This window comes from Bacillus rossius, chromosome 10 (genome assembly GCF_032445375.1).
Source record: "Bacillus rossius redtenbacheri isolate Brsri chromosome 10, Brsri_v3, whole genome shotgun sequence".
NCBI classification, from domain to species: Eukaryota; Metazoa; Arthropoda; class Insecta; order Phasmatodea; family Bacillidae; genus Bacillus; species Bacillus rossius.
The window spans coordinates 59802574-59828551 of NC_086337.1; the positions used below are offsets into that span (position 1 = coordinate 59802574).

The 25978-nt window shown below is 41.1% G+C and overlaps 1 protein-coding gene across 4 annotated transcripts in view; it reads left to right on the forward strand.

Moving 5' to 3' along the window:
• The window catches only part of LOC134536288 (sodium/calcium exchanger 3), a 114422-nt gene that overhangs the window by 65828 nt on the left and 22616 nt on the right, over window positions 1-25978 (forward strand). For 2 of the 4 annotated variants that reach the window (XM_063376037.1, XM_063376035.1), the window contains exons 2-5: window positions 16070-16161; window positions 22137-22303; window positions 23457-23556; window positions 25302-25415. In XM_063376037.1, coding sequence (XP_063232107.1) covers window positions 16070-16161; window positions 22137-22303; window positions 23457-23556; window positions 25302-25415 — 473 coding nt within the window. The remainder of the gene's footprint in view (window positions 1-16069; window positions 16162-22136; window positions 22304-23456; window positions 23557-25301; window positions 25416-25978) is intronic. The other 2 variants (XM_063376039.1, XM_063376038.1) reach the window with 1 other exon arrangement.

A 25978-nucleotide genomic window follows, 5' to 3' on the forward strand; every position in this document is an offset into this window, starting at 1 on the left:
GATGATTTTTGATCTCTCGCGTTCCACATTTTACGATCCTGTTACTCCATTTTTTTATTATTACATTTTAACAGTAAATTCTGAAGATAGCAGTCTCCCTCCAGCGAGTTATTTAAGAATAAAATACCAATTAACATTTACTAGCTGCAGTATCCAGGTTTCCCGGGCTGAACACAGGGTGAATAGAATTGTTTTCCAAAATCAGATGTAGACAGTACCTAAACATCTTAATCTGAACGTCAAGTGTGAAAAAAATTTCTATCGTTGGCAGAACCCGGCAGACGTTTACCTGCCAGTTTATATTTATTTACCTCTATATATCTAGAAAAAAAGATAATCTGTATATAAACAAGAATCTAAAAAGCGTTGCAGAAAAAAGTTAAAAAATGGAAGAATACTGATAATGAAGAGATTCCTTTATCTCGCAAATGCCCAGCATTGGTTTTAAAGCCTCATTAAAAAAAAATTTGTGATGTGTTTGAAGTACTTATATACACACATACAAAGCATTTCACTTAGCAGATGGGTCTCACCAAGGAGAAGGTTAGGAAGTTACCAAAACTTACTATATGACCGTGTGGTGGACATAGAGAAATGACACACACTCACTGTTTGTAAGCCTATGACCCATGATTTTCTATTATAAAAATGAATTTACCCATGTCGATCGGTTGAAAGATATATAAGTTGATGCGCTGCAGAATAAAATCCTTCTCCGTGAAAAATCAATTCGTTGGGCCAACTTTCATAGTGATCGGTCCAACGGTATTGAAGTTTATCAATGTAATATATACCAACATCCATATATATATATATACAGTATATATATGATAATACTTAATGTAAGGCTCTTCTTAGTTACGTAATTTCTTATGACTTGGGGGTGAATGAAATAAACGATACAGCTGAAACTGAAGCGACTAACAATGCAACTGAAACTTAATATGGTTTTCAAATGAGTCCGCTAAATTACCGAGTCTCTAATTGTTAGCTACCCGGATCGGAAGAATATTTCATAGATCCCGGATTGTTTGGAATGGAAAATAAACCCCTGCATGATGTGCGCCCTAAAGTTTTTTTTTTCATCAATGACTATATAACACATATAACGACATTCCTAGGACGATCCCTGGGCCAGAAATTATCTCCAAGTGGCCGTATTAGAAGCAACGAAATCTAGTCAACAAATAAATGTAAAAAAAAAATAATCAAGGCAACTAGAGCCTCTGCCTGTTTCGGCTTACGTACGACCTGGGACAGTTCCTGGGGTCGCGTGAAGTGAAGTCGTGCGGCTTCTAAGCCCCCAGAGCAGTTCGCTTGCGCCAACACCTGGCAGACGCGCGAAGTACTATAAATACGTCCAATAGGATTGTCGAGTTACATTCACCCTTTCTTCGCTCGAGACTAGCAGCTCTGGCGCGAACTTGCAAGAGGACATGGTCCCAAAGGACTGATGGCATGCATGTCGTGTCGGCAGTGAGGTAGGAGGGCGTGTAGCCACTTGGCGAGCGATAGTGGAAGACGAGCGACGGGCTCCGTGAGTGGAGACAGGCGCGTCGGGACCACGTGGTGTGTTGCGGACGAGTGAGAAGTACGAGGCAGTGTGTTAGCATAGAGGTGCTCGGTATGAGACGGTCAGTAGAGAGAGCCACTGTCGAGTTGAGCTTTAGTGGGGAGAGAAAACTGTGGACTTGATGAAAGAGTTTTTAATTTGTGGACAGACATTTTCAGTGTTTTAATTAAATTAACAGTGTAAAAAGTAGTAATAACTAAAATTATAATTAATTATTTGGGCTATCCTTTTCGAACCTGTTTTCCCACTCGTGACATCCCTAAGTAATATATTTAAGATTCAGTTTTTCATTAGAAATAAATAAAAAATAAATAAAGTATTTTGCTTTTCGAGAATAATGTGTAAATATCTATATTTATTGTCAGTTTTGAGTGTGATAGGGTTAGTGATGTTTTGAGTAGAAAATGAGGCCAGGTCGTAGGTGAGACTCAAGTGTAGTCGAGAGGACATGGGTGACACATTGGGGGTGCATGATGACGGGAAGATGGTGACCGACGAACTTGGAAACATAATGGCTTTCTTGGCCGAAATAAATAGTAGCCAGGATAAAATGGAGAGTAATCAAATGAAATTAAGAATAAAAATAGAAGGTAATCAAAACGAAATAGAATGAAATTAGGAACAGCAAATTATAAGTGAAAAATGCTGTGAAGAGTGACACGGCAGTATATTACTTAATGAATGGGTCAACTGCAGACAGTGCTTATTTACCATCGTAGCATCAGCATCTACAGTTTGTACATACATCGTTGATAAGTAACAGCTGAAAAGGACACTACTTCCATAAAAACTGAATACAGCAAATAGAGACCCATCACCTGTGCATGGTCAGCTGAATTTGAAGGTTAAGACTTTGAAGGTAAGGTCTTGGACATTTTTGTGTGCATTTCTTGTTGCCGATGTTACTGAAGAGGTTTTCTTGGGATTGGGAATTGAGTCGTTACGGATTTGTTCTCGACATGGAAGGGCCCAATATTGCAAATAAGAGAGAAACTGGTAGCATTGTTGTCTCCCAAAAAAAATTATAAGTGCCCATAATGCAGGCAGTAGTTGAACGCTGGCCAATCCAGAGCAGATAATAGCACCGGAATACAGGGAGACCAAAGGAGGAACATGACCTGCATCATCGAGCCAGACATGACGACAGGACTGGAGATACTCCCAATCGACCGCAGCACAAACAAGGTTAGCCAACACTAAACACAGAGCATTAACACACAAATGGGCATGGAAATGTTTTCGCGATAAATGCATGGCGATAAAATTATTTATTATCTTTTTAACAATCAATTGTGATGCGTAGTTACAAATTTGCTCTAACTTGAGGGCCAAGCTTCTTGTTTTATTTATTCTAGAGGAGGGGAGCATCTGCCCCCCCCCCCCCCCCGGAAGCCCGTGTCGACTGCGAGCGGGCCACTCGCTCGACGTGACGGGCGGGTGATCGGTCGGGCTCGGTGATCGGTCGATAAGCGATCACTCTGCCCTCCCCCCCCTCCCCCACTCCTCCCGCGAGGTCCGACGCCACAAATTGGCCGCGACCCGCGCTGATTGGGCCGATTATCGCCGCACGTGGCCCCGGGCGACAATGTAGCCGCTGCCCCAACAATCTCCGGCCGGCCATTACCTGGCCTTGCGTCTCGTCTCCTGTCGCCACAAGCCACTTGTCTCTCCGCTCCGCTCTACTCCCGACAGGCTAGCTGCTGATGACGTTAGTCCACTTTTCAAAACCTAGCGGTCGTCCATTCAATACATTTTAGCGATTTTTATTTTACATCGCGTGCTTTGATAAGGGCGGATAATATTATTTGAAAAGTTGTAAATCAACTTGCGAAATAAAAATACAGTTATAGAAGTTAAAAATAATCAATGCATACAACCAATATTTCATTTAAAGAGAAGTTAAAATCATTTATATGTATGTATAAAGAGTCTTCACCCATGCTGCGTGTCATGAGCACAAAACCGCCACGGTGATGTAGCCGTGACGTTCCTATTGTTCCGGATTACTGCCGTCATTGTTGAAGACAACATTACTTTCATGGAGTATTGCGGTAAAAAAAATACACCGAAATGCTGGAAAATTATGATTGAAAATAGAATTTGAACCAACTTCATTCTGATAAATAAATTTTATTTTGTAGCTTCCACTATTTAAAGTATCGTATTGCTTTAGTAAGTGGTTGGTAACAAAATACTAAGACAAGGTAAATTTTAAATTTAATCATTTTCACAATTGATGATGCATAATCTTTACTCACCTCAATTTTACCTCACATTTACCTACATATATATAATTGAAACAATAATTTTTGCCAATAAATTTATTGTTGTAAGTTAACAGTGACTTGAACCACAAAAGATAACTCATTTCGTTGAAAAAAAGTATTAAGTAACATTCAAACTTTTCTGTTGGAATATTGCACCATATACAAAAAAAAAACTAATTAGACTAAAATATTTTTTTAACTAAATCAACTCATAAATGCCATGTTGACGCTTGTCACTGCTAAAAATAAAAAAATTGGACCCAAACAGTTTTATTTTTCCTGTGATGAGTCAGAAAAGTTGTTTTAAATTTATTCGCTTTCGTAAACATTGTAAGAAGTTGATTGTGGGGGGGGGGGGGTTAGGTTTGTGTTATATTGTAATAATGTAACAAATAAATATTTATCTACCTTATTATCATATGGCAATAACAGATAAGAAATTAAGATATTAGTTTATTTTTCCAAGCAATGCGTGTGTGTAAATAAAGCACACGCAATGCTTGGAAAACTAAATTTAACTAACAGAGAACAATGTCATCAAAATGTTCCTATTGCAAACGGCGTGCTGAGGTCTGACTACGCCTTTGTGTTTAAGCACACGTAGAGGTAGGCACGTAAATTATTTTTATTCAAACTGTCTTATTTGAGACTGAAAGCAGTAAAAACGGATGTTATATAATCAAAATTTTAGGTATGAACATTTTGGTGAAGTTTCTTGATAGCACCCCAGGAACTTATAACAACTTTATCCTCATTTCTATGCGGTAAAATGTATAGGTCACCTCTAAAAATATTTTAGATGCTCGCAGCACGACGAGAAGACTAAGCGCCAGTTCAGTCTTGCGCTTAGAGGCGACACCGCGCTAGAAGCAGCAGCGAACTTCGCACTTATCACCCCGCCTCTGACACACACACCCGGCCGCGGAGCTCCTTAAAGAAGAAGGAGTAGTAGGGGGGGGGGGATTTACTGCATACTCTGCACGGGGCCAAGACACGTCAACGGTTAGGAGCCTCTTTTTTATGAGCGCTAAAGTTTCAAGACATTTAGCGGGTGTAGATTTACGGCTCATGGCGGAAAACATTTAAAAAAAGCTGCCCCCGAAGTTTATTCGTGAATTTCATTGTTGCATTTTGACGGTCTGTGAGATCATGGATACGCAAAGGGAGAAGAAATGAACTAGTAATATTGAATGGCGAGACTGAAAATTGTTTGATTACTCTTTCATTGTTGCAAAAACACTTTCAGTTGAATATAATAATTATATGTTAATTAATATTACTGTTTACAACTGGACATAATCTGACATGAAGGTGTCAGCAATACAAACCGTAACTGCATAAAGCTTTCTGCTAGAAGTGTTGAATATCTTGAGAAGAACGCGCTAGGAAAAGGTCGTAGATATAAATAACACCCGAAGTGGGTATCGTTAAATAAAGATGTTAACAACACATCCGCAAGGAAGTAAAGTTAAACAGCCTGTGACTGCCTCGTTTCCAGTCAAGCAAAAAAAAGGTGATTGTAGAGTAGTCCTAAGTAGTTACGTAAGGAAATAGACTAGGTTGCAAGATAAGTTAGGATTAAGATAAAAACATTTCACTTCACTCAGAGAGGTGAAGTCATCAAGCCAAAGGGTGACGAATTAAATACGCTATTTAAATCATTTAAAGAATAAAGGAGGTCCACAAAGACCATTAAACTTAAATTCATTACTCAACACAAAAAAAAAAACTATATCCAAAGGGAATTTTACATTATTGCAACAGAAGCTGTAGTTCAGGTATATGTCTCTCACTAAGCAAACAAGCATCCCAGTAAAATACTACTACATTATGTCGTAAAACATTATTTTGAGAGTAAGCCTGTCTCATAAATAATTAATACAGGCCACCATGCAGATATATAAAGTATTTGACATGGCAAAAATTGTACACGCCGACTCCCTAACTGTTTACTTCCTTGCTTCTAACTATCGAGCCTGCACCTAGTTAATTTGTTTGCAATATAACAAAAAATTTTATTATCCTTATATTTAATTAAAATTTTATTGTTAGAATATGAGTGGGCACAGAATTAATGTAAGAAATATTTCTGGTTTCGATTTTTCGTAATGTTACGTACTTACTTCCAAAGACATAAGAAATATATTTAAAAAAAAATGTTTAGTACGCGGAGATCTGAGAGTAGACTTAGATTTTAATCGTCATGTTGTTTATTTTTACTAAGGCAATGCAATGGGTTACGTCTGTTTGAATTCATTCAGTTCCAGTTTTAGTTTCCACGGCGCCCGCAAGTCGCGAGTGAAGCGCTGGCGTCGCTCTCAGACACGCAGCCTCGCTGCAAGGACCGATCCTCGGCTTTGTTCGCTAATTGCCGAGGCGCTATTCGGCAACCCTCGTGTCTTCCAGCCCCCCTCCCCCCTTCTTACTGTGGTGACGTCACCAGCCGCGCGGCACTTCGCTGCGGCAATGGCGAATTATCTTTACCTTCCCAGGAGAGAAGTGGTTGGTAGACACCGCCGCTAATAAACCACCGCATGCATGTGGAAGTTGTTTTTAAAACCAACACATTTAAAAACTAATAGGTACAATATGTATTAATACTGGAGAAAGTTAGAAGTAATAATTAATATTAGTATAAACGATTTATGTAACTCTTAAACACGTAAATATACCTAAGCGGATTCTTAAAAATATTCACTATGGAATACGTTTATCATTCTCGTTGCATAGTTTTAGGTACAGGGGAGGGGGATTGGGATAATCTGCCTCCCCCCCTCCACGGGATATACACCTACGAGCTAAAGATAATGAACACTATCATTCAACCCAACTGAGTGCACCAGAACGCCTTACTGCTGCCGTAATATTACCCGTAAACGACAGGTGCGACAATTAGTTCATAATAAACATACACCAAACGGTTTGCTCAAATTTTGCATTAATTTAAAATGAAGTTTGTGCTGTTAGTTTTGCGATGCTAAAAAAATAATTGGTATCTAGTTTTCAAATAATTATTTATAAATGTTAGATAATTATTACTGTATAGACGTAAAAGAATAAGCGAAACGTAAGTCCCAAAAATTACTCAGTTATTCGTAGCCAAAGAAACATCTGTATATAGACTCAATAAATCATCGTTTTGTTTTACCAACAGTCTATATTAAAAATTACTATACATTTCTCTCGCATTTGTGATTGGACCATGAATGTTTTAACTCACCACTCGCACCCAATGCAAAACATATTTTACCTAGTATTTTTCGAACTTATTGTGTCTGGCTTTAAATGGTAAATTTATTTCTGTCAATAGTGGTAGTCATTAAAAAGTTGTCAGGGGTTCAAGCAGGTATATAGAATCGTGAATTCTAGTCTACGTAGAGAGTCTGCCGTATTCCTCGTATTAGGTTGACTGCTGAATAGACTTCGTTAATCTTTGTTCATGTTTAAAGCGTAGCTTTCTTAATTGGCTAGGATCGGTGAAGTAGTGTTTTGTGGGCTAGTAATTAGGTCAAATACGTGGTGTCTGTGTGGTGTTTAATGTACGGGATTTGTTTGAATAATTTCTTGCTTTTGAAAACTGTATTTCCAACCAAGGGAGTGAAAAAAATTAATATATTGAACCGGGTCATTTCCGCGAAGTAGGCCTACAACTGTTTCCACGCTCGACGTTTGTGTTGTGTCTAACTTGTCTCAAACGTGACAATTATCACAAGTAGTGCTAAACTCCCCATTTAAAAATAACTGTCTCTTTTAAAGTATCACATGATTTTTTTACAAACACTGACTACAACGTGAAGTTGCCATCAAACACTGTTTGTAATAAGGATACCTTATGTTAGATCATTATTACGACTTTTGAAAACTGTGAAATTCAAGGTAAATTATATGAAGCATAATTAGGTACTGTAAAAATTCGCGGGGTCATTGGCTTCCAGGATAGACTCCACGGTCCTATGCATACTAGGGCAAACTTCACCCGTGCATTGGCTGCAGACTTGTGAGACTTCTCAACTAGGTAACTTGTGATTCGATAATTATTTGATTGAGGACATCTAATTGGCCCACAGTCCTCTAAATTAACAGCTAACCAATGGCATAAGCAACACAAAGTTATAATAATTTTAATTTTAGCATTTCTCGAAAAGAATCTGCGAATGTGCGCATAATATACACCGTACTTGGACCGCTGTTGCTCGCCGGACTAATATACGTAGCCGCCGCAAATACGGCCGCATGTATGGGGCAATATGTCTTCCAGGTGGTAATATACCGACGTTCAGCGCGATTTATAAGGCCATAGCAGGCGACGCCGTGCCTGACTTACAGAGCCACGCTGCTTCCGGCCTTGTTAAATACGACGTGAGGTTTCATGATGGGGGGGGGGGGGGGTTGCCATAGTTTCACGAAATTTACGTACAGGACAGCCGCCGGTGCGGCGACGAACCACTTACGACGCACGCAATGCGTACTCTCGGAGCTTACATGTGCAGAGAGACTACCATTATGTTTATACGTGTGTGCACATCGAGGAACTATGGGGTAGACAGCGCATGCTAACTAGGCAGGAACCCATTTTCATTTTGACGAATAATTGTATATGCTTTTTGACAGTACATTTGCCAAGCCCACTAGGCAGACGAGATTAGATGCGAAAAAAATATACACCAATGGTTCGCGAATAGACGCGTGCAATGCAAAAAATTCATGCTTTGAAATTTATGGAGCTTTCGCGGGTTCGTTGACCTCTCGGAAAGTCTTGACAGTCCTCCGCACTCTCGGGCAAACGTCCTCTGTTCATTGGTCGCTGACCTGTGAGACGCCTCATCTGGGGTCTGTGGACGAGAGTCACTGATTGGCCTGAGTCCTCCATGCAAACACAGACCTGTGTGTGCGGAAGCAAACGCGTCCTGATTGGCCCGGAAGAATAAGGCAATGGCTTATCTTGCAGACGGCCGAAAACTTCGAGGGAGGAAAGACTGAGCGGTCAGATTTTTCCGCTAAAAATACAGGTCCCTTCAGATAGATGTATTATTTTTTCTATCATATTGCTAGCCAGGCCAGCTGTTTTGGTAGGTGCGAATGACTGAATTGCAGCATAACGTCTGGTCAGGGACACTTAGGGGTGACGACGGAATGATTTGGTGAGGGTGAACGAGAGTACCCTGAGAAAACCCGCTAGCTCGTGGAAACGCCCGCCGTGTTTCCCACCGGCTGCACCCGCGGGCTAGCTCCGCTTCTGCACCGAGGCTGTGCTGGGCCCTGGAAGCCGGGAAGAACATCAACATTCATCTCCCGAGGGGGATTTTCATCCGCCGCGTTCCTCGCATTGTTCACACGGTGCGACCCGCGCGTCTAAGGGCTAATGCCTGTTCCCTTTTCCCCTGGGCGTGCGCGTCAAGCCTCTCGCCAGCTCAGGGGTACACAGGGGTACACAGGGGTACACAGGGGTACACATGGGTACTCGGACTGGTTGTAGTTACACCTCAGCTCACTAGCGGGGCTGCAGGCTGCGCTGATGTCGACTTTTGTGCTTTCGGTAACTTATTTATAACTTGATACCTGAAATATGACACATCAGTTCGCGAATTCTAAGATCTTTAGTGTTAATGCTAGAACAGTACAATCACAAATTATGTGTAAGTTTTTTTTTTCAAATTTATATAAACCTGGTAATCTTTTTTTTTAGTTGTGCTAAAAGGCTTCAGAATAATCCTTGCAATGTTCAGTTAGCGTATCCGCAGGCACTATGCCTCGCACAATCAACTGATCGGTGTCACCACAGACGTGCAAGTGGAGCAAACATGGCGCCAAACAGCAGTGAAGATACGCCACGTGACACTATCTACAACCCTCTGAACGTCAAGGTTTTATTTTTCGTTTCTCTACTTTTCGTTACGCTCTGATGTCATCGTCCCCCCGCGGGCTGTACAGTAGTTTATCTTCAACAAGAGAACCCCCGCCTCGCAGGGCTGCACACACAGCCGACCACGGCGAAAGGGAATGGAAGTAATTGCATTCGCTTCTTAATGCCGCGGTGAATATAGTCCCTCCGCGGGCGTGCGTAGGCGAGAGCGGGGCTTCTTTTTGCGAATGAAAATTATAAAATTAGTTTAATGAGCGGTGAGCGTAAAGCGGAACACGCTACGTTGCACTGTTTGTTCCCAACACGCATCAACATCCCCGAGATTACCTGGGAATGTTACATTCTTTACTTTTTGTTTCAGTTCTCTACGTGGTTTGAAACTCAAAACAGATTTTTATTTCTATTTTGTAATTTTATTTAATACTTGGACGCACTTAAATACAGTCACTTAATTCTCTCCGCAGTATTAAGCGAACTTACTACCGGCTGAAAATTTTCGCTTTATGCATACACACACTACGTGATATTATAATAAAATATATCTTGCTTGAAAATGTAGTTGCATTTATGTTCAACGTTTCAAAACTTTATTACGCTACTAATTAAAAAAAAAAGTAGTTTTCATCGGTGACGTTAGACACTCATTTTCCGGTGTTTCCGTTAGACTTATAAAGATCTTTCTCTGTCAATGCTTTAATAATTGCTTTAATTATTTCCCAGCTTCTGTTAATACGTTGTCGCAAAATAAGTTAGTTCAAAACTATTTATATAGGAACTTTATAATATTATATCACCAATTAAAACGCAAACAATTATGAAAATGTTTGGTAACTTAAACTTCAGTTTCTACATAAATATTTACACGTATTTCATGTGATGAACCGTTGAAGAATATTTTCTATGGAGGAGCGAAAATGTCCTACTACCTCTCTCCCTTTCACACAAAGCCTGGCACGAATATCGCGTCTGTACTTCTGTTATTTTGGGAACAATATTGATTTATTATGCTTATCAAATATAATAAAAAATCTGGAAATGCTTCTTGAGATTAAATTATTCTTCTCACAAATAATCATGTCAAGAAAGGGAGTAAAACTGATGGTATGTATAATCATCCACACTGAAAGAATACTTAACTTTTTTCTATAAAATTAAACATAGGAACTGATTTTTATGTCAACTAAGCAGAGAATAATCAGTTTTTCTTGTCACGAAAGACTGCGTCCAAAAAAATTTTTTTATTATTATTCCCGAGTGGTTTTTACATAAGCCTAGTGAAAAATTTTCCTTATTCGCTTTATGTCGGAGATAAAGGGTCTGGAGTTACTGATGATGCAGGGGCGTTATTGCTCATAACAGTTTGAGGTGAAAAACAACTGCAACATTTTTTCTTCTTGCAGTTCCAAGCTGAAATCCGCCATTTTTCTGCGTGTTCATGAGGGCGTATTGCTCACGAATTGCTATGCCGGGTCTGAGAAAGACGCGTGTGTGGGGGGAGGATGGGAAAAAAGGGGGGGGGGGAAGCGCATAATAAAAATGAAAATGATTCGCGAATGCTCGGGTCGGAACAACCAGCGCCGCGCCGCGGACATTAAAGCGTTCCGTGACATTAAATCGCAGCGCGTTGCTTTCTTCTTTTATTTTTATTTCAGGGCAGTTTTATCCCCTCTCTTGCACTTCTACCTATCCCCCGTCCCTTTTGAAAACACCGGGGTTTAATTTGCATGCCGGAGTCAGCCGGTTAGAGCGCGCTGGCGCTTAATGCCAGGCATGGCGCAGCCAGGACGACGACCAGTCCGGACTTGTCGGTTGGAACTGATGGCTTCCCATCTTGGACTGTGGGCTCGTGTGGGCCGTGTGTGGGAACAGCGTCACGACAGTCCAAACTGTCCGTCCATCAGCTGGATGTCGGGGCAGACATATTTGTTTATACTCTTTGGTTGCTTTGCTATTTTTTTATTCCTTTTTGTAACTAAAAGTCCATCCACAATTGCAACACCCAAAGTTTCTTCCATATTCTACGATGAAACGATGCATCCAACAGCAACAGCAACCACAGGACTGACCGTGTGTGCAGAGGGCCACAGTTGGGGCTGAGCAGTCCTAACTGGGAGATGGACTGATGGTGTGTGAGGACCTTTACTGTGCTGGAGCTCGTGGCTTAGAGCCCAGTGGCGTAACCAGGCGAGGTGGGGGTCTTCTCAGAGACAAATACATCATTTAGTTACTGTTCAACCCGGCATCACACATTTAGCGCCTATCTCCACGGAGAATAGGGAAAGAAGTCCCAACTACTTTACTTTTCATGATGTCTTAGATAGTTTGTGTTAAAACTATAGAAACTTAACTATTTATTCAAGTAGGTAACATAATTTAGCTACCGAAAAAAGTATCTCTTTTTTTCTTCCAAGTGCCAAAATAAGGAACAATTGCTAAGTTATTAGAACTTATGTATTTAAATAAATGTGTAGTTACCCAATGCAGTTGTGATAATTTATTGTTTAGATGGCTACCTTCCTGGATAAATGTACGAACCTGTTAATCTTCACGAGGTAGAAAATATATTCGTGTTACGATATAAGTGCTTACAATGTATTTTTTAAATTGCAAAATATATAAAGTAAAATGAAATGAGCATAGCATGGGCGTAGTGGCAACTCAGGTGACTGACTGTCACGTAACGTTAGTCGATCCACAAGATCGTTGGTAGACCCGTGCGGCTGGTGCTTGGAGCCTTGAAGACGGGACAGTCCTGCTCCATCCTCTTGCTCTCCTCCTGGTGTGGCCACTGCTACTCCCTGAGTAGTGGTAGCCCTCCCTGAGTAGTGGTAGCCGTGCGCTTGGCTTCCATCTTGTGCTGTCACAGTCGTCACTGAAGTCAGCCGGAGCGTCGCTACGACACTCACCGGTGGCCTTGACAACTCTCAGGTGATCCTGTTGGAGCGAGGTCCGTGGTGGTAGGAACCTTGCCAAGTTAAGGTTTGTTGATTTTTACCTTTCGCCCTCCACCTTCGGTATTCCATCTGGTTAAAGTTTTTTTGTTCTTTTTCTGGCGTTTTCTAAATATGTTACGCTCCCGTATGTGTGTGCATAGGCCTTGCCAAGCCTTGCTCCACCCGGTATCGCAGTGATTGCTATGTTTTCAGTCAGTTCTGTCGTGACTCGTAAGGCTCAGCAACGTTTTGTTGCTTCAGCTCTAGCTGATCGGGGAGAACTTGGCTCCAATCGAGACGGTTCACTTTCTTTCCCTCGCGGTCGTCATGTTACTAATATCGTAAGCACTGTATGATAGCCGGTCCTGAAACTGGAGTAGAATAGCTGTGAGGTGGGGTCAAAGATCGACTGAGTTGAACAAATATTAATATTTCATTCACCGGATAAGCTCATTAAAAAATAAAGCGGAAATTTTTTGTGATTCTATAATAACGTGTTGATTCCAGTTACACTCACATTAGCGCTTTATTTTGCGCAAGCAAGAGGGTTTCTTTTGAAACTCCATCTGGTGCCGAGAATGATGTGGGAAGAGTCAAAAATAGTCAAGTGCCCCTCACGACATGTCCAAGCGTTCCGCGAATAGTTAGTGATGTTGAGCTTTCCAGTGAAACTCGAGTCTCGTTCACCATAGAGTTCTACATTCACCAAGAGTCACTGCCCATTTATCCCCTAAATTGCAACAGGTCAACTACAACAGTGCAACTGCAACAGAGCTACTCCAATAGTAAAATGCACGCTGGGTAGAAACTAGGTACATTAGTTCCGCCAAGGAGAAGACTAACGATGTAACTTAGGAAAGAAATATAATATTATAAGAGAGTTATTGTTTTAACAAAATCCATTTAATCTTTACATATTATTCTATACCAGCAAGCATAAAGAAGTAACTGTAATGCATTTTCATTTTTGGCAACTTAACGTTTCGTACTACGCGATACAGTCACCGCTTTGAATGTCCTTGTATATGTGGCTCCTTTTTAGATACAATTTAATATTTTCCTTTGTCAAAAATATAAATAAGAGTATAAAGTAAAAATAGTAAGTGAACTACTAAAAGATAAACATATTATAAACATTTTAAATATATATTTTTTAAATATTATATAAGGATATGAGACTCTTTTAAAAATAAATTATTTTGCTGCCTTGTTCGCAACAGGCATTTTTAATTGCACAACTAAAACAGCACTGCAGTTTATTAATTATCTTTAAAGAAAAATATAAAACCTTATCGTTACAAAGGCACTGCCAAACCTACTGTGGATTCATGATGCTGTCGCAGAACACCATTCCTTAATATTTCGCCAGAAGGGAGAAAGTATTATTTGAGTTTTTTTAACATGGCAAATAACTCCCTAACATATAACTCTATCCCTGGAATTGTAGTTTTAATTAGTATTTTTCGATATTTTGCGCAAAAAAATAATAATAGTAATCATTTTCAGACAGGCTGTGAAGTGCCGAATGTGTGTTTTCTTCAGTTATCCAGAGGTATCGTGTATAGGAGCTAATGCTGGACTCTGCCGAATTGATGAGTTATCACCTAAGTTCTTGAGACTATTTTTGTGTATTCTCACAATTCAAATGAAAGGCTTGTATTTATTTCAAAACATAAAAGCATCGTTTATTAAACAAAACGTTCATAATCACACTCAGCCTAAGCGTTCAGTATCAAATAAGATTAAAAAGTACTTGAAATAAGTTTACGCATAGATAGTTTCATTAAAAGAACAGCTGTGGTGGAATAGTAGATAGTTCTGCACTACATTACTAGATAACCATGATAATGTAGCGAACTTAAGTCGAACCTGATTGTGGTGAAACTAGTTTAGCTCGTTTGGGAAATCGTGAGTTCTTCCAGCGCTCGACTCTTGAAGGGTAGAGTTCGGAGCGAATTGGGAAACGACTTGAAATGTCAAGCAAAGAGCGGAACGGGAAACACCCACAAAAAGAGAAATCCGCCTGTAAAGGTGAACGCCAGTCACGCTAGGTCAATGAAATGAACGAACTGAAATTAGCGACTATGAGCACCAACCGAACCCCCGTGTTTGATTGGCTGGTCAGTCTGCACGATAATTATACCTTTGCTTTGATTGCAGCGTCGACAGAATGGAATACCAACCGAAAGTTTACCCTCGGCCTCAAAATTGGCGAGTTCACTAATGTCTTCTCATGGAAATACAGACTATATGTTCCCCTCCGTTTCGGGAGGACATGTCGCGCCAGCTAATTATCGCTTTACCGAGAACATGCGAATAATCTGACTGACAAACAAAACTAAACGTGTGTGTATATATATATTCTGGTACCATACATATGACAGCCATCAATTTTTACAAGGTTATATCGACAAATTTGAGAGAAATATGTTAAAAAAAAAATTCAACGTTCATTAAGAAAATTATCTGTGGGTGAATACATTTAAAATATTTTGCAGTTAAATTAAATGAACATGCCTTTAAAAAAAGTGAATTATAATATTACCGTTGAACCAGTCCAACCATCATTTGAAAACAAAAATCTGACATGTCAGTAAATTCTCGTCGTGTCGCGTTGGCAAAAGGAAATATTTCCGAACGGAAAGTATGGCGCTCCCGAAGTATTAAACATGTTCCCTATCCTACCCATGTGTCTAGGCTAGGGTTCAACCACCTTGTAGAATTTTCGGTTTTCGTCTGACTATTGTCAGTTATTAGGAAATATTTCCAAAATGGTTTTGTATAGAAGTGAGCTGTTTGCATCACCCAGCAGCGTCAACACAGACAATATTAACTTCTAGCGAGTGACCGATACATAATTATCCATGCAAATATTTTTAATCATTGTTATTTACCTAACTTTTATGAAAATTAGTTTAAGTTTAGAATATATAAGAATGGGACTGCATTTGCAACAAAACGTACTATGAAAGACCTACATACTGAAATATTTGCAAGAATTTCAACAAAAAAAAAATATGACTTTGTAATACATCAACCCGACATGGAGGGTGGACACGTTAGCATTTTCCAAAGCAGCGAGTTTGGAAAATCACAATTTTTTTTATTTATCACGTGTACATACATTTATGCTTTGTACTTACTATACAGGTATATTTTACGGAACACGCGGTTTTTTAAAGTTGTACTCACTTGTTTCGTTCTAAAGAAAAAACGTGCTGAGGTCTTCTTATGCCAAAGTACTGAAATTGAGTGCCGAACGATTTAAGTTTTTTGGTCAGACAATTGTTCTAAATACTCCCGAAAATTTGGGTGAAATGATTAACTATAGTGATAAATTAATGTACCGTTTACAAGAGTAAATGTTATGACTTGTGTTTCGTAGAACGGATGGCTGATTGTTACCAGTTGCGGCGTGCTTTGCGTGTTTCAGGCAGACAATTCCGCTGCGCATCATCGACGAAGACAGCTACGAGAAGGACGTGCTGTTCTACGTGAACTTGGAGGAACTGCGAATGCTGGGCGGTGAGTCTACAGCTGTTCTGAGTGTCTACATTCGTTCGCAAGATACTGTGTTGCTTGCGTATTGGCAGACAATCTGCACTTGGGTATCGTCATGAAGGTCATGAGGCTGACCCTGAAGTGTCGGGGTTTGTACCTCCAAGTACGGCTGCCTCGCCCCTGACTGACGCGGCAACCCGCTTTCGCTAATTGGAAATCGATTTGATTTTGTAGCAATCTTTTATTATTTATTATGAATTCAGGATAGTTTCTACTTCAGCTATCCCTTATTTAAGTGATATGATTTTGCTGTTAGTTAAAATTTATCTCGAAATAAAGGGAAATTTACTTCAACTACTTGTTATTTTACACCTGAACAGTTAATACAACAGTGAAAGGTATCAACATTTATAATAAAATTTATCAGTTTTAATAAGAACAGCACGCTTAATTCAAGAGCAACACAATTTATACGAATTTGTTCTTTGGTCTATAATCCATGTTCCAGTAGGTCTCTGTATACACATAACCTAACACTAAAACTATTTTCTTCACAGCAAGGAAAAATTTTTTTAAAGTGATCAGTTTTAAATTTTAATTAATGTTATTTTAAATAAAAACACTATTTATATAAGTTTGATAAATGCTAGGTTTTTTCTCTCATTGATTATGATTATTTGGCATTAATATTACTTTGCGGTTACAATACTCTTTCTGGTAAAACAAACCATGGTTTATAACCTTCACACTACTAATAAATTTCATACAATAGTTTAATGGAAATTCAAGCTTGCTCTGACTGCAGTAGCACATATTTCATACAAAATTTTAGTTTGCAGAAACGATATTTTGCAGTGATTCATATTCAATTTAATATGTTATTTTTCGTACGAAACAAACTTTTTAATGGTTTACAGAGCGCGTTTGTAGAGCTTAGTAGACAGTTTGTCTAAAATGATTGCATCCGTTGATTTGTAGAGTTATTCTTCATAATGTGGACTGACTGGAGTGTTGTGTGGACTGACTGGAGTGTTGTGTGGACTTGAAACTGTACCTCAGAGTGGAATAAGCTTAAGGCGGAGAATGTCGATTTTTTTACTGTATATTATGTCTCAAAATATTATTTTTTGAAACTAAATAAAAATATTCCAAGCATTTAGCGAGAGTTATAAGAGCATATATTTCACAGCTATGGTTTAGCCAGACATACTTTTACAATGTTGCCCACCTGTGGGTGTTGGAAAAAGTTCATCTTCTGGGAGGAATAATTCATCAGTTCCTGCTTGCCTGCAACACACAGCTCGGTATCTTCGAAAAACCAGATCTGCGAGGCTGAACAGTTGAGACTTGGTTCTGAACTGGAACTGCAGTGATGCACACGCTAGCCGACATCTAGACCCCGCGCCTCCTGCGACCCCAGCCCGAGACAAAGGCGAGGCCTAACAGAAGACTGGTGGAGGGGGTATGAGCCCGCTCCATGGGAGACGAGCAAACTCCAGAACTTCTCCCTTCTTCCCGGCCTGCAGCCCGCATGCTGAGCACCTCCCCCGTTCACGCCACGTCGACATTCCATTCCATTGTCATCTGTATTGTTTGAGGGCTTTCATTGTAAATGTTATCACGATAAGAGCATGTTTTTTTTATGTTTCGTCTGAAGTTATCTCAGCATATATTGAATAAATATTATATACATCGTTAAGATCTCACGAAAGTGTTATTAACTGTGACCATTTGTGTGACCTTTTCCAGCTTTTTTTTTTTTTTTTAAATGTTTTTTCAATGATTTTACACGAGAAAGCTTTAATTGTTAGTAAAGATACAGAGACTTAATGCTATTCAATAACAAAGGGCAGGTTTGGTATTCGGTGACGTGTTGAATGAATGAATGTCTGAATGAATGATTAACGTGTAGACAACATCGAGATCACTAGTAGAGGTGATGAGGGGTGATCAAGATATCTGAGGAAATACGGGTAGCTCTGAGTAAACCCCGCCCACTTCGGAATCGACCGCCACGTTTGCAGTGGTGACAGATGGTCTGGTTCGAACCCACACAGTGGCCTACCACTGGACCACCTGAGCCCCTCTTGACGGTCAGGGGCGTATCTGCGTCGCCGGTGCTTCTAGCGCGGCGTCGCCTCTGTACTGGCGCAGTCTCCTCCCAGTGCATAGACAACTGTGAGATCTGAGCGGCGCCCATGACATCATATGGCGGAGAAATGAAGATAAAGGTGTAATGTAAGTCCCGTGAGTGCTTTCAAGAATCTGTACCGGATGTTTTATGCCTAAAATTTGTTCCGAAACTAGCGTTTCAAGGCGGAGCTCCAGCTGTTAGCTCACATTTACTAACAGCGCGCGGTCTCCAAGGTTTTCATTAAAAATAGCATTTAGGGTCCATTACTGTGCTCCATGTGTTTCAGGTTTGTATGGTTTTAAAGTTTTACGTTTTGGACAGCAAAAGAGGGTATAGAAAGGATGTTTTCAAAAACGCTTCAAATATATTTAAAAAATATATCACAGTATTTTAGTAGTATAGGTACGTAAATAAAATCTTTAACTTTAAATGTCTACCTTAAAACAATGATTCATGTCTTTAAATCCTACAGAGGCCCGTTACCGACGCAAATACCGCACGCCCTTGCGCTACAGATAGCGTTCCACGTAAGTTTTCACTCATCCCACAGCAGATCACTGATTGGAATCGGTCACAACTACTTCTTTGATGGTCGTCATTGAAACATCCTTTACAGACTCGCAGTGATTGCCAGTTATTTACCGTAGCTTTAAAGTTTCTTATTCAGAGTGGCAGGACTCTACACTTCAGTTCGCCTGGACTATGTCTCTGCACTCCTGTCGCTCCAGTCTGGAGGCTCAAGGCCAGTGTTCCCGGCACCGCACTCGCACGTCAGAGGACCCAGGGTGGAGTTCCGGTCCGGCCATCCTCAGATCACTCCAAACAACATGTCAGGATTATCCCACCGCGAGTAACGGCTGGTTTCTTCACGTGTTTGCCTTAACTGCGCCGTTGGGAGTCGACGTGACGTAAAGCCTGGCTGTAGCTCTGAGCTCAGTTGAACACCTCGCGGACTGCAATCTTCCTCTTGGCAGAGCCTCGTTCACCCTATCATCATTCATGACATCGTTTATCTTCTGAGTCTGCGCCATTGTAGAAGCTTCTACCATCGCAAATAATAACACACTGTAGGCCTTGCACATTTTTGCAACCAAAACATGTTTATTTATTTATCATAATGCTGGTTCCGTAACAAAAAATAGCATTATGCTACTGGAATTCTCATTTCAAAAGTTTTACTTTCTCTTTATTGGTTGGTGTTGAAATATGTTTTGAAAAAAATCAAAAGCTTGGATTTAAAATTTATTTAAAGAGCCATCTGGGAAGAACTATACATTAAAAATGGATAAGTATTGTTTAGATTTATGTGGGGAGAACTACTGGGTTCGTAATTACTAATGTCTACACTATAAATTTAATTACTGCGCTCAAGATTTTTGTCCACGACCATTAGTCATACACTGATCATTGAAACATTAAACCTTTCCACTGGAGCCTGGCTCGACAGTGGCTCGCTCTTCTGTCCGCTTCCTTCGCACACTCACCCACACCGCGCCGCTGTACAATCATCCACTATCGCTCGCCAGGCCTTCACTCGCAGGTGTCGCCTCCCGATAGGTCCGGTTCGCTCAGCAAGGGCCACCTGCCCTCTTCATCTCTCGCCGATCGCACGGATGTCGCCAGTATCACTCCCCGAGGGGGAGACTCTCTCTCTTACTCTCAGATCTCTCCAAACCCTCGGAACTCCCGCGGAGGCCGGCGTCATCGCTTATGTCCCCGTGACGTTCTTGAAGGAACGAGAGCGGCTGTGACATGGCGACATCCTGGGACAACACGGTGCCTGAAATACCCAGAATAGCGACGCTTATTCACGCCACTCCTCGCGGTGGCCTCTGCAAGCCCGGAATCCTCAGGCCGCTAAAGGTGACAATAGCCCGGGGTGAGATGGGAAGAGGGGGGGTGGTTAGTGAGAACCCTTGTGATCCGGCCAGTCATGCGTGGCATGTCTCACGTCAGTGGACTGCGCGTGACGTCAGTAGCCGTGCATGGCCGCCAGACAGCTCCGAACCCGGCGCGCATCGCGGGCTTGTCTGTGCGCTTCACGTGGTTGTGACTGGAAGCTCAGAAGGTTTAGTCGAGTGGGCGAGTTGGGATCGAATCCACTGGAGCGTGCACGCGCTCAGTGAGTGTGTGCAGATAGACCTTGTGGACATTCTCTACTGTGCGGCCGACCTTTTATATGGACTGCGGTCATAATGCTGCAGGGCTTATATCCCCTCCGCCCTGAGACAGGCCCTAACAGCCGCGGCCAGCTGCGCCCCACTCTCGCCGGGGGAGGGGGGGGGGGGTGCTGGCGATAGTCCCGGGGGGAGATTAACAAGAGCGGATTACACCCCCGGGAGCCACCGGCGCCAGGGCTCTCAGGGGCGTACAGCCCTGCCCGGCCACATGCGGCGCCCTTAAGGGTCGCCCGTTCAGGAGGGCAATAACATTAGTGGCGTGTGCGTCGCGGATTGGATCTCCGAGCTGAGACCTGGACACAGCCCAGGAGGGGCAGGGCGGTGCGGTGCCCCTCTCTTCCTGGAGCTAGATGCACTTCGTTGACCAGCTTAAAATGAATTGTGACATAAACATCAATAGTAGTAATGTAAGGTAATGAGCTACCTTTTTAAGTAGTAGCGATTTTTGTATAACATTTCGGGTTTTTAAAAATACGTTAAAGCCCATACATTTCCTAAAAATATATTTTCAAGCATAATCTTTTAAGAATTTCTTCGTGAGAGGACTACTTGATTCCCTTGCCAGGAGCGTAATCAACCGCCCCCTCCCCCCATTTCCCCCTTCTTCACGGGGACAGGACTGTCCAAAATATCTTGGGCGTATGATGAAAATCCACTAAGTGTAAATTTTGTTTTGGTAAATTTGTTTGTTTTGTTGTTTGGCAGATAAGTGATAGTAATTTTCTGTGCAAATTCTTAATGGTACTTATTATACATCACACTAAACAAGTATCGGTACCATTCACGAGTGCCATCATTTTACACTAACATATAAACTTAAAAATCCATGGTTATGATAGCTTCAATTTATGAAGTTGGTGAGTTTTCCTTGTACGCCCACGAATATTGTTATAACTCCCTTCGGTAACCCCTTCGCCGTCTATTCACATTCTTCTGCGTCGGTTGAGTGGTCAGGCCCTTACCTTCGCTTTCCGTCGGCGTTGAAGCAAGTTTTACACTGGTCACTGCAAGAAAGTGACCGAATTACAGGTAACATTCTTGCCTTTCTTTTTGTTCCACAAAATATTTTATTTGCCCCCTAAATGCTTTCCCCAGTGCTTGGGAATTTAACACATACTCCCTTCCTTTTGACGATTATCAGTCTTGAAGCCTGGTATAACTTGTATTTGTGATGTTTCGCGTAAATTACTGTTAGTCTACCCGACTAATGCACGGTTATGTTTGTTAGGGTTGACACTGGGTCACTTGTAAATATCTTGTTTTCTGCAACTTTCATAACATCGGCTTCACACAATGAGAAGCCTAAGATTCACACCTCTACAGTAACACGCCCGAAAGATCTCGGCTAGTGAAACTTAGAAATCTGCTTTTCGGAAGGATAACCACTTTTTTTACGGTATCAATGTGGCTGTGTTTACTATATCAATGTGAAATGATTTTTTGTACATGCAAAATAAAACTTAACTTGCAGTTTTTGCTTTTAACTTAATATGAATGAATCTTAGGCTACCAAAGAAAAAATATGTAACATTTATTAGAAGTAAGTTATTAATATACAGTACCTATAACTGGAGCAAATGTGATGATATCAGTATTTTGTTTATATGTAAGCGTGCTTATTGATGTGTGTTATTTTCAATATCGTTTGAGTATAGGATTGACCAGTTCACCGTTTCACCGCTCAGATAGCGCTGGCGGTTTTGTTGTAGATGATGCGCGCCTGGTGGCGGAAGCCGAAAGTAAGCGCTCCGAAGATCTCACGATGGACGACAAGATGGCGCTGCTAGGGAGGCCACGACTCGGTGAAAACACGAGAGTGCAAATACGCATCAAGGAAAGTAAAGAGTTCAAGGTAAGCTATAGTTTACAGTTTAGCACTTTAGTCTGATTAGATAAACTTCGACAGCGTAGATGGAAAATGACAAGAGTGAGCATGCAAAATGTGCAGTGACAATTTTTCCGACACTTTAAAATGCTTATTTGGTTTATCTAAACGGCCCTGTCTTGCTGCGGGTATGAGTATAGGACATGCGTCAGCTGGGCTATAAGGCTGCTCAGTATTGATTATTTAATTTTTTAGTATTTAAACAACTTAACAGACTGCGTCTGTAAGTCAGGCAGCTCCTTCAACAAATAAACAAAGGCAAAATGAACTCCTCGGGTGTAAATAGTGAAAAGCCTTTAAAATAAATAAATAACCTTTTCATCGTTAGATGTGTACATAATCTGTGGTTTCGTTCATACAAGGAACAAAGCTCCGTAAAAAACTGTTTCTCAACTGATATTCTAAATATGAACTTCATTGTGGCCACAGTTCCCAAGAATGAAGGTCATCACTTCTTGGCCCGAGGTGTTCAGAAACAACTGCAGGGATCGTGTCTGTGTGTTGGTATGTCGACTGAGTGACACGGGAAATAAACCTATACAGCATGGCCGTATGTAATTAATACAGAGTAAAGTCTTAAATCTTAATCGCAAGATGGGGTTGCATTGAATTTGTAACGCGCTATCGTTTGGTGCGCCCGTCATGTCTTGCCTAGGGGTTACCTGCCTTCCCACAAAATGAAACTGTAGATTGGCGTCCCGGTTTTTCTGATGCGTAGCCATGATGCACCGAGATTTAGCAATCAATGGGTCTTTAAATTCAAAATTTCTCGTTTCTCGTGTGTATGTCGTACAGACTTGAAACCCGGTAGTGATGTTTCTTATTTAACAATGTGTTTAGCTCTAGCAACGCCGGGTACTTCAGTTAATAATAAATATAATATGTGTTTACATCCTTTTATAGAATAGTTCCCAGATAAAATTTTTATAATCAATCCCTCAGTATGACATTCAGAATTTCCCAGAAAGGTGTCCTGTGGTACAACTTGAGTAACAAACATTATTTCACGCATATTAAACAAATAAAGCTATAATTAGTTGGTATTGGTCATGGTAAGAAAGATGTGACGAAACAAGCAGTGGCTATTGGAGTTGCGGGGGATGGCGGGCGACTGTTCCAGAACACGGTGGACAAGCTGGTGCAGAGGGCGAACGCGTCGCTGCTGATCGGCACGTCCTCGTGGAAGGAGCAGTTCATGGAGGCCATCACCGTCAGTCCAGGTGGCTCGCTCGTCTCACCCGGCTCATTTCAGTTACAGAGAGAAAAACCTATTGCGAGCATTTTATACATTTTAACAACAATGTTTTGTATTATTTATGTAACTGACAAAATCTAACCAACGTTAAATAGTAGTTATGAATCACGTAAATGTGAAAAAAATCAACGGGGAAAAAAACAAGATCCAAATTTGTGGACACAACCTAACCAAAAAATGTTTACAAAAGTAAAAAACAAATGAAGATGCACGGATGCGGGAACAAACGCCAGTTTCTCGTTCGTGTTTCATTATGTAGAATAACAATGTTTTGGTAATATGCTCTCTCTTCTTTCTGCAGTATTACTATAAAATCACAATAAATTTTTTCTCATTTCATATTTGACATCCCTGAACACTGTCATAAATATACGTGGAAGATATCCAAAGTATTTCATCTCATTTTGGGTGTAAGATGAAAGAAAATAAATATGCGAAATTTTTTTTTAAATGCCTCTTTCAGTCTTCTTAGAGGCACTCGCGAATTCAAAAGAAATTTCTTTGGAGTTATGAGGAACTTCTGACGGGTGGCAGACACGTGTAAGTAACTTGGCCCAACTTCACTAAAGTGTGTACATGGTCTGCCGTCTTCATCCACGAGCTACCTTATTGTTCAGTGAAGTGGCAAGTTCACTCTGCGCTCTTTCCTCCCGGCCAGGAAATTTTGTTATTACGTTACAAAGTGAAGTTGATCTCTCCCCGACAGAGGCCCCTGGGGGCACTCTCTGACCACTGACGTGCCGCTAACTCGAGTCCCGTCTCCGGGAACTCGCAACTCAGGAGCCGGCTCGGGAGATTACCTCCGGATTACCGAGAAGTTTGTTGCCGTCTCTCCTTGATCTCCCCACCTCCTGCCGTCACCACTTTACACTTCCGCTCCGTATACAAGTTTATAAAACAAATATAAACGTATTTTACCTCATCATTATTTTCTTCTTTTTAGATAATACATTGATGTCTTTTCCACTAAGAAAATTCCTTCTGACTGAAGAAAGAGCATCAAATCCTGTCTCGCTGGTACAGTTTGTATAAAAAAAATGTTTATAGTTGGTCAAATAAAAGAAAAAAATTACTTTAAAAGAGCTTTAAGCATTTCCACCTCGTTTGTTTAAATTTTTATTTAAAAAAATTAAATCGTTAAGTAATTAAAAAAATTAATTTGAAACTCCTATATATATATACATTTTGAGAAATTCTTGTATTTTGTCAGGTTATGTTATATGGGGTTAAATGTATTAATGAATTTGTAAAGAGCATCAAATAACAGAACTGAAAAATTTACAAAAGATTTAGGTTAAATGTTACTTCATGTTTATGAAGTTATTCCTATTTAAAACTAAAGCAAAGCGTCGGTGTTGTAGGCACCTCCTGCATAGTGATGCTTTATGCATCCCGCAATTATGTGCTGTTAAGCTTCTAGCCTAACACCACGAATCCGGGGGCATTGCTAAACAAAACCAAAACATATGTACCTAACAGACAAACAAGCCAACGTACAGAAGAGAAAGTGATAAATATTGCATTGTCATCAAGTTCTGACATATGTTACATGTTTCAATTCTTTAGCTCTTCAGGAAGTTAGTTTAGAATCGATTGCAAAATTTGTACCGAACAGACAAATAGACAGACAATAAACCTAGTATATAAAACCGTGGTAACAATCTAAATTACTACTATAGCATATTCACGTGTGTGCCTCCGTGTGTGCAGGCGACGACGGCGGAGGAGATGGAGACGAGGAGAAGTTGCCTTCGTGCGGAGACTACGTCATGCACTTCGTGACCCTGCTGTGGAAGCTCCTGTTCGCCTTCGTCCCTCCCACAGGTACATCACCGCTCGCCAGCCTTACTCTTCCTCATTTCCCGAACTGGCAGTCCACCGTGACTCTGATAGGTAGCTCCTGTTCGCCTTCGTCCCTCCCACAGGTACATCACCGCTCGCCAACCTTACTCTTCCTCATTTCCCGAACTGGCAGTCCACCGTGACTCTGATAGGTAGCTCCTGTTCGCCTTCGTCCCTCCCACAGGTACATCACCGCTCGCCAACCTTACTCTTCCTCATTTCCCGAACTGGCAGTCCACCGTGACTCTGATAGGTAGCTCCTGTTCGCCTTCGTCCCTCCCACAGGTACATCACCGCTCGCCAACCTTACTCTTCCTCATTTCCCGAACTGGCAGTCCACCGTGACTCTGATAGGTAGCTCCTGTTCGCCTTCGTCCCTCCCACAGGTACATCACCGCTCGCCAACCTTACTCTTCCTCATTTCCCGAACTGGCAGTCCACCGTGACTCTGATAGGTAGCTCCTGTTCGCCTTCGTCCCTCCCACAGGTACATCACCGCTCGCCAACCTTACTCTTCCTCATTTCCCGAACTGGCTGTCCACCGT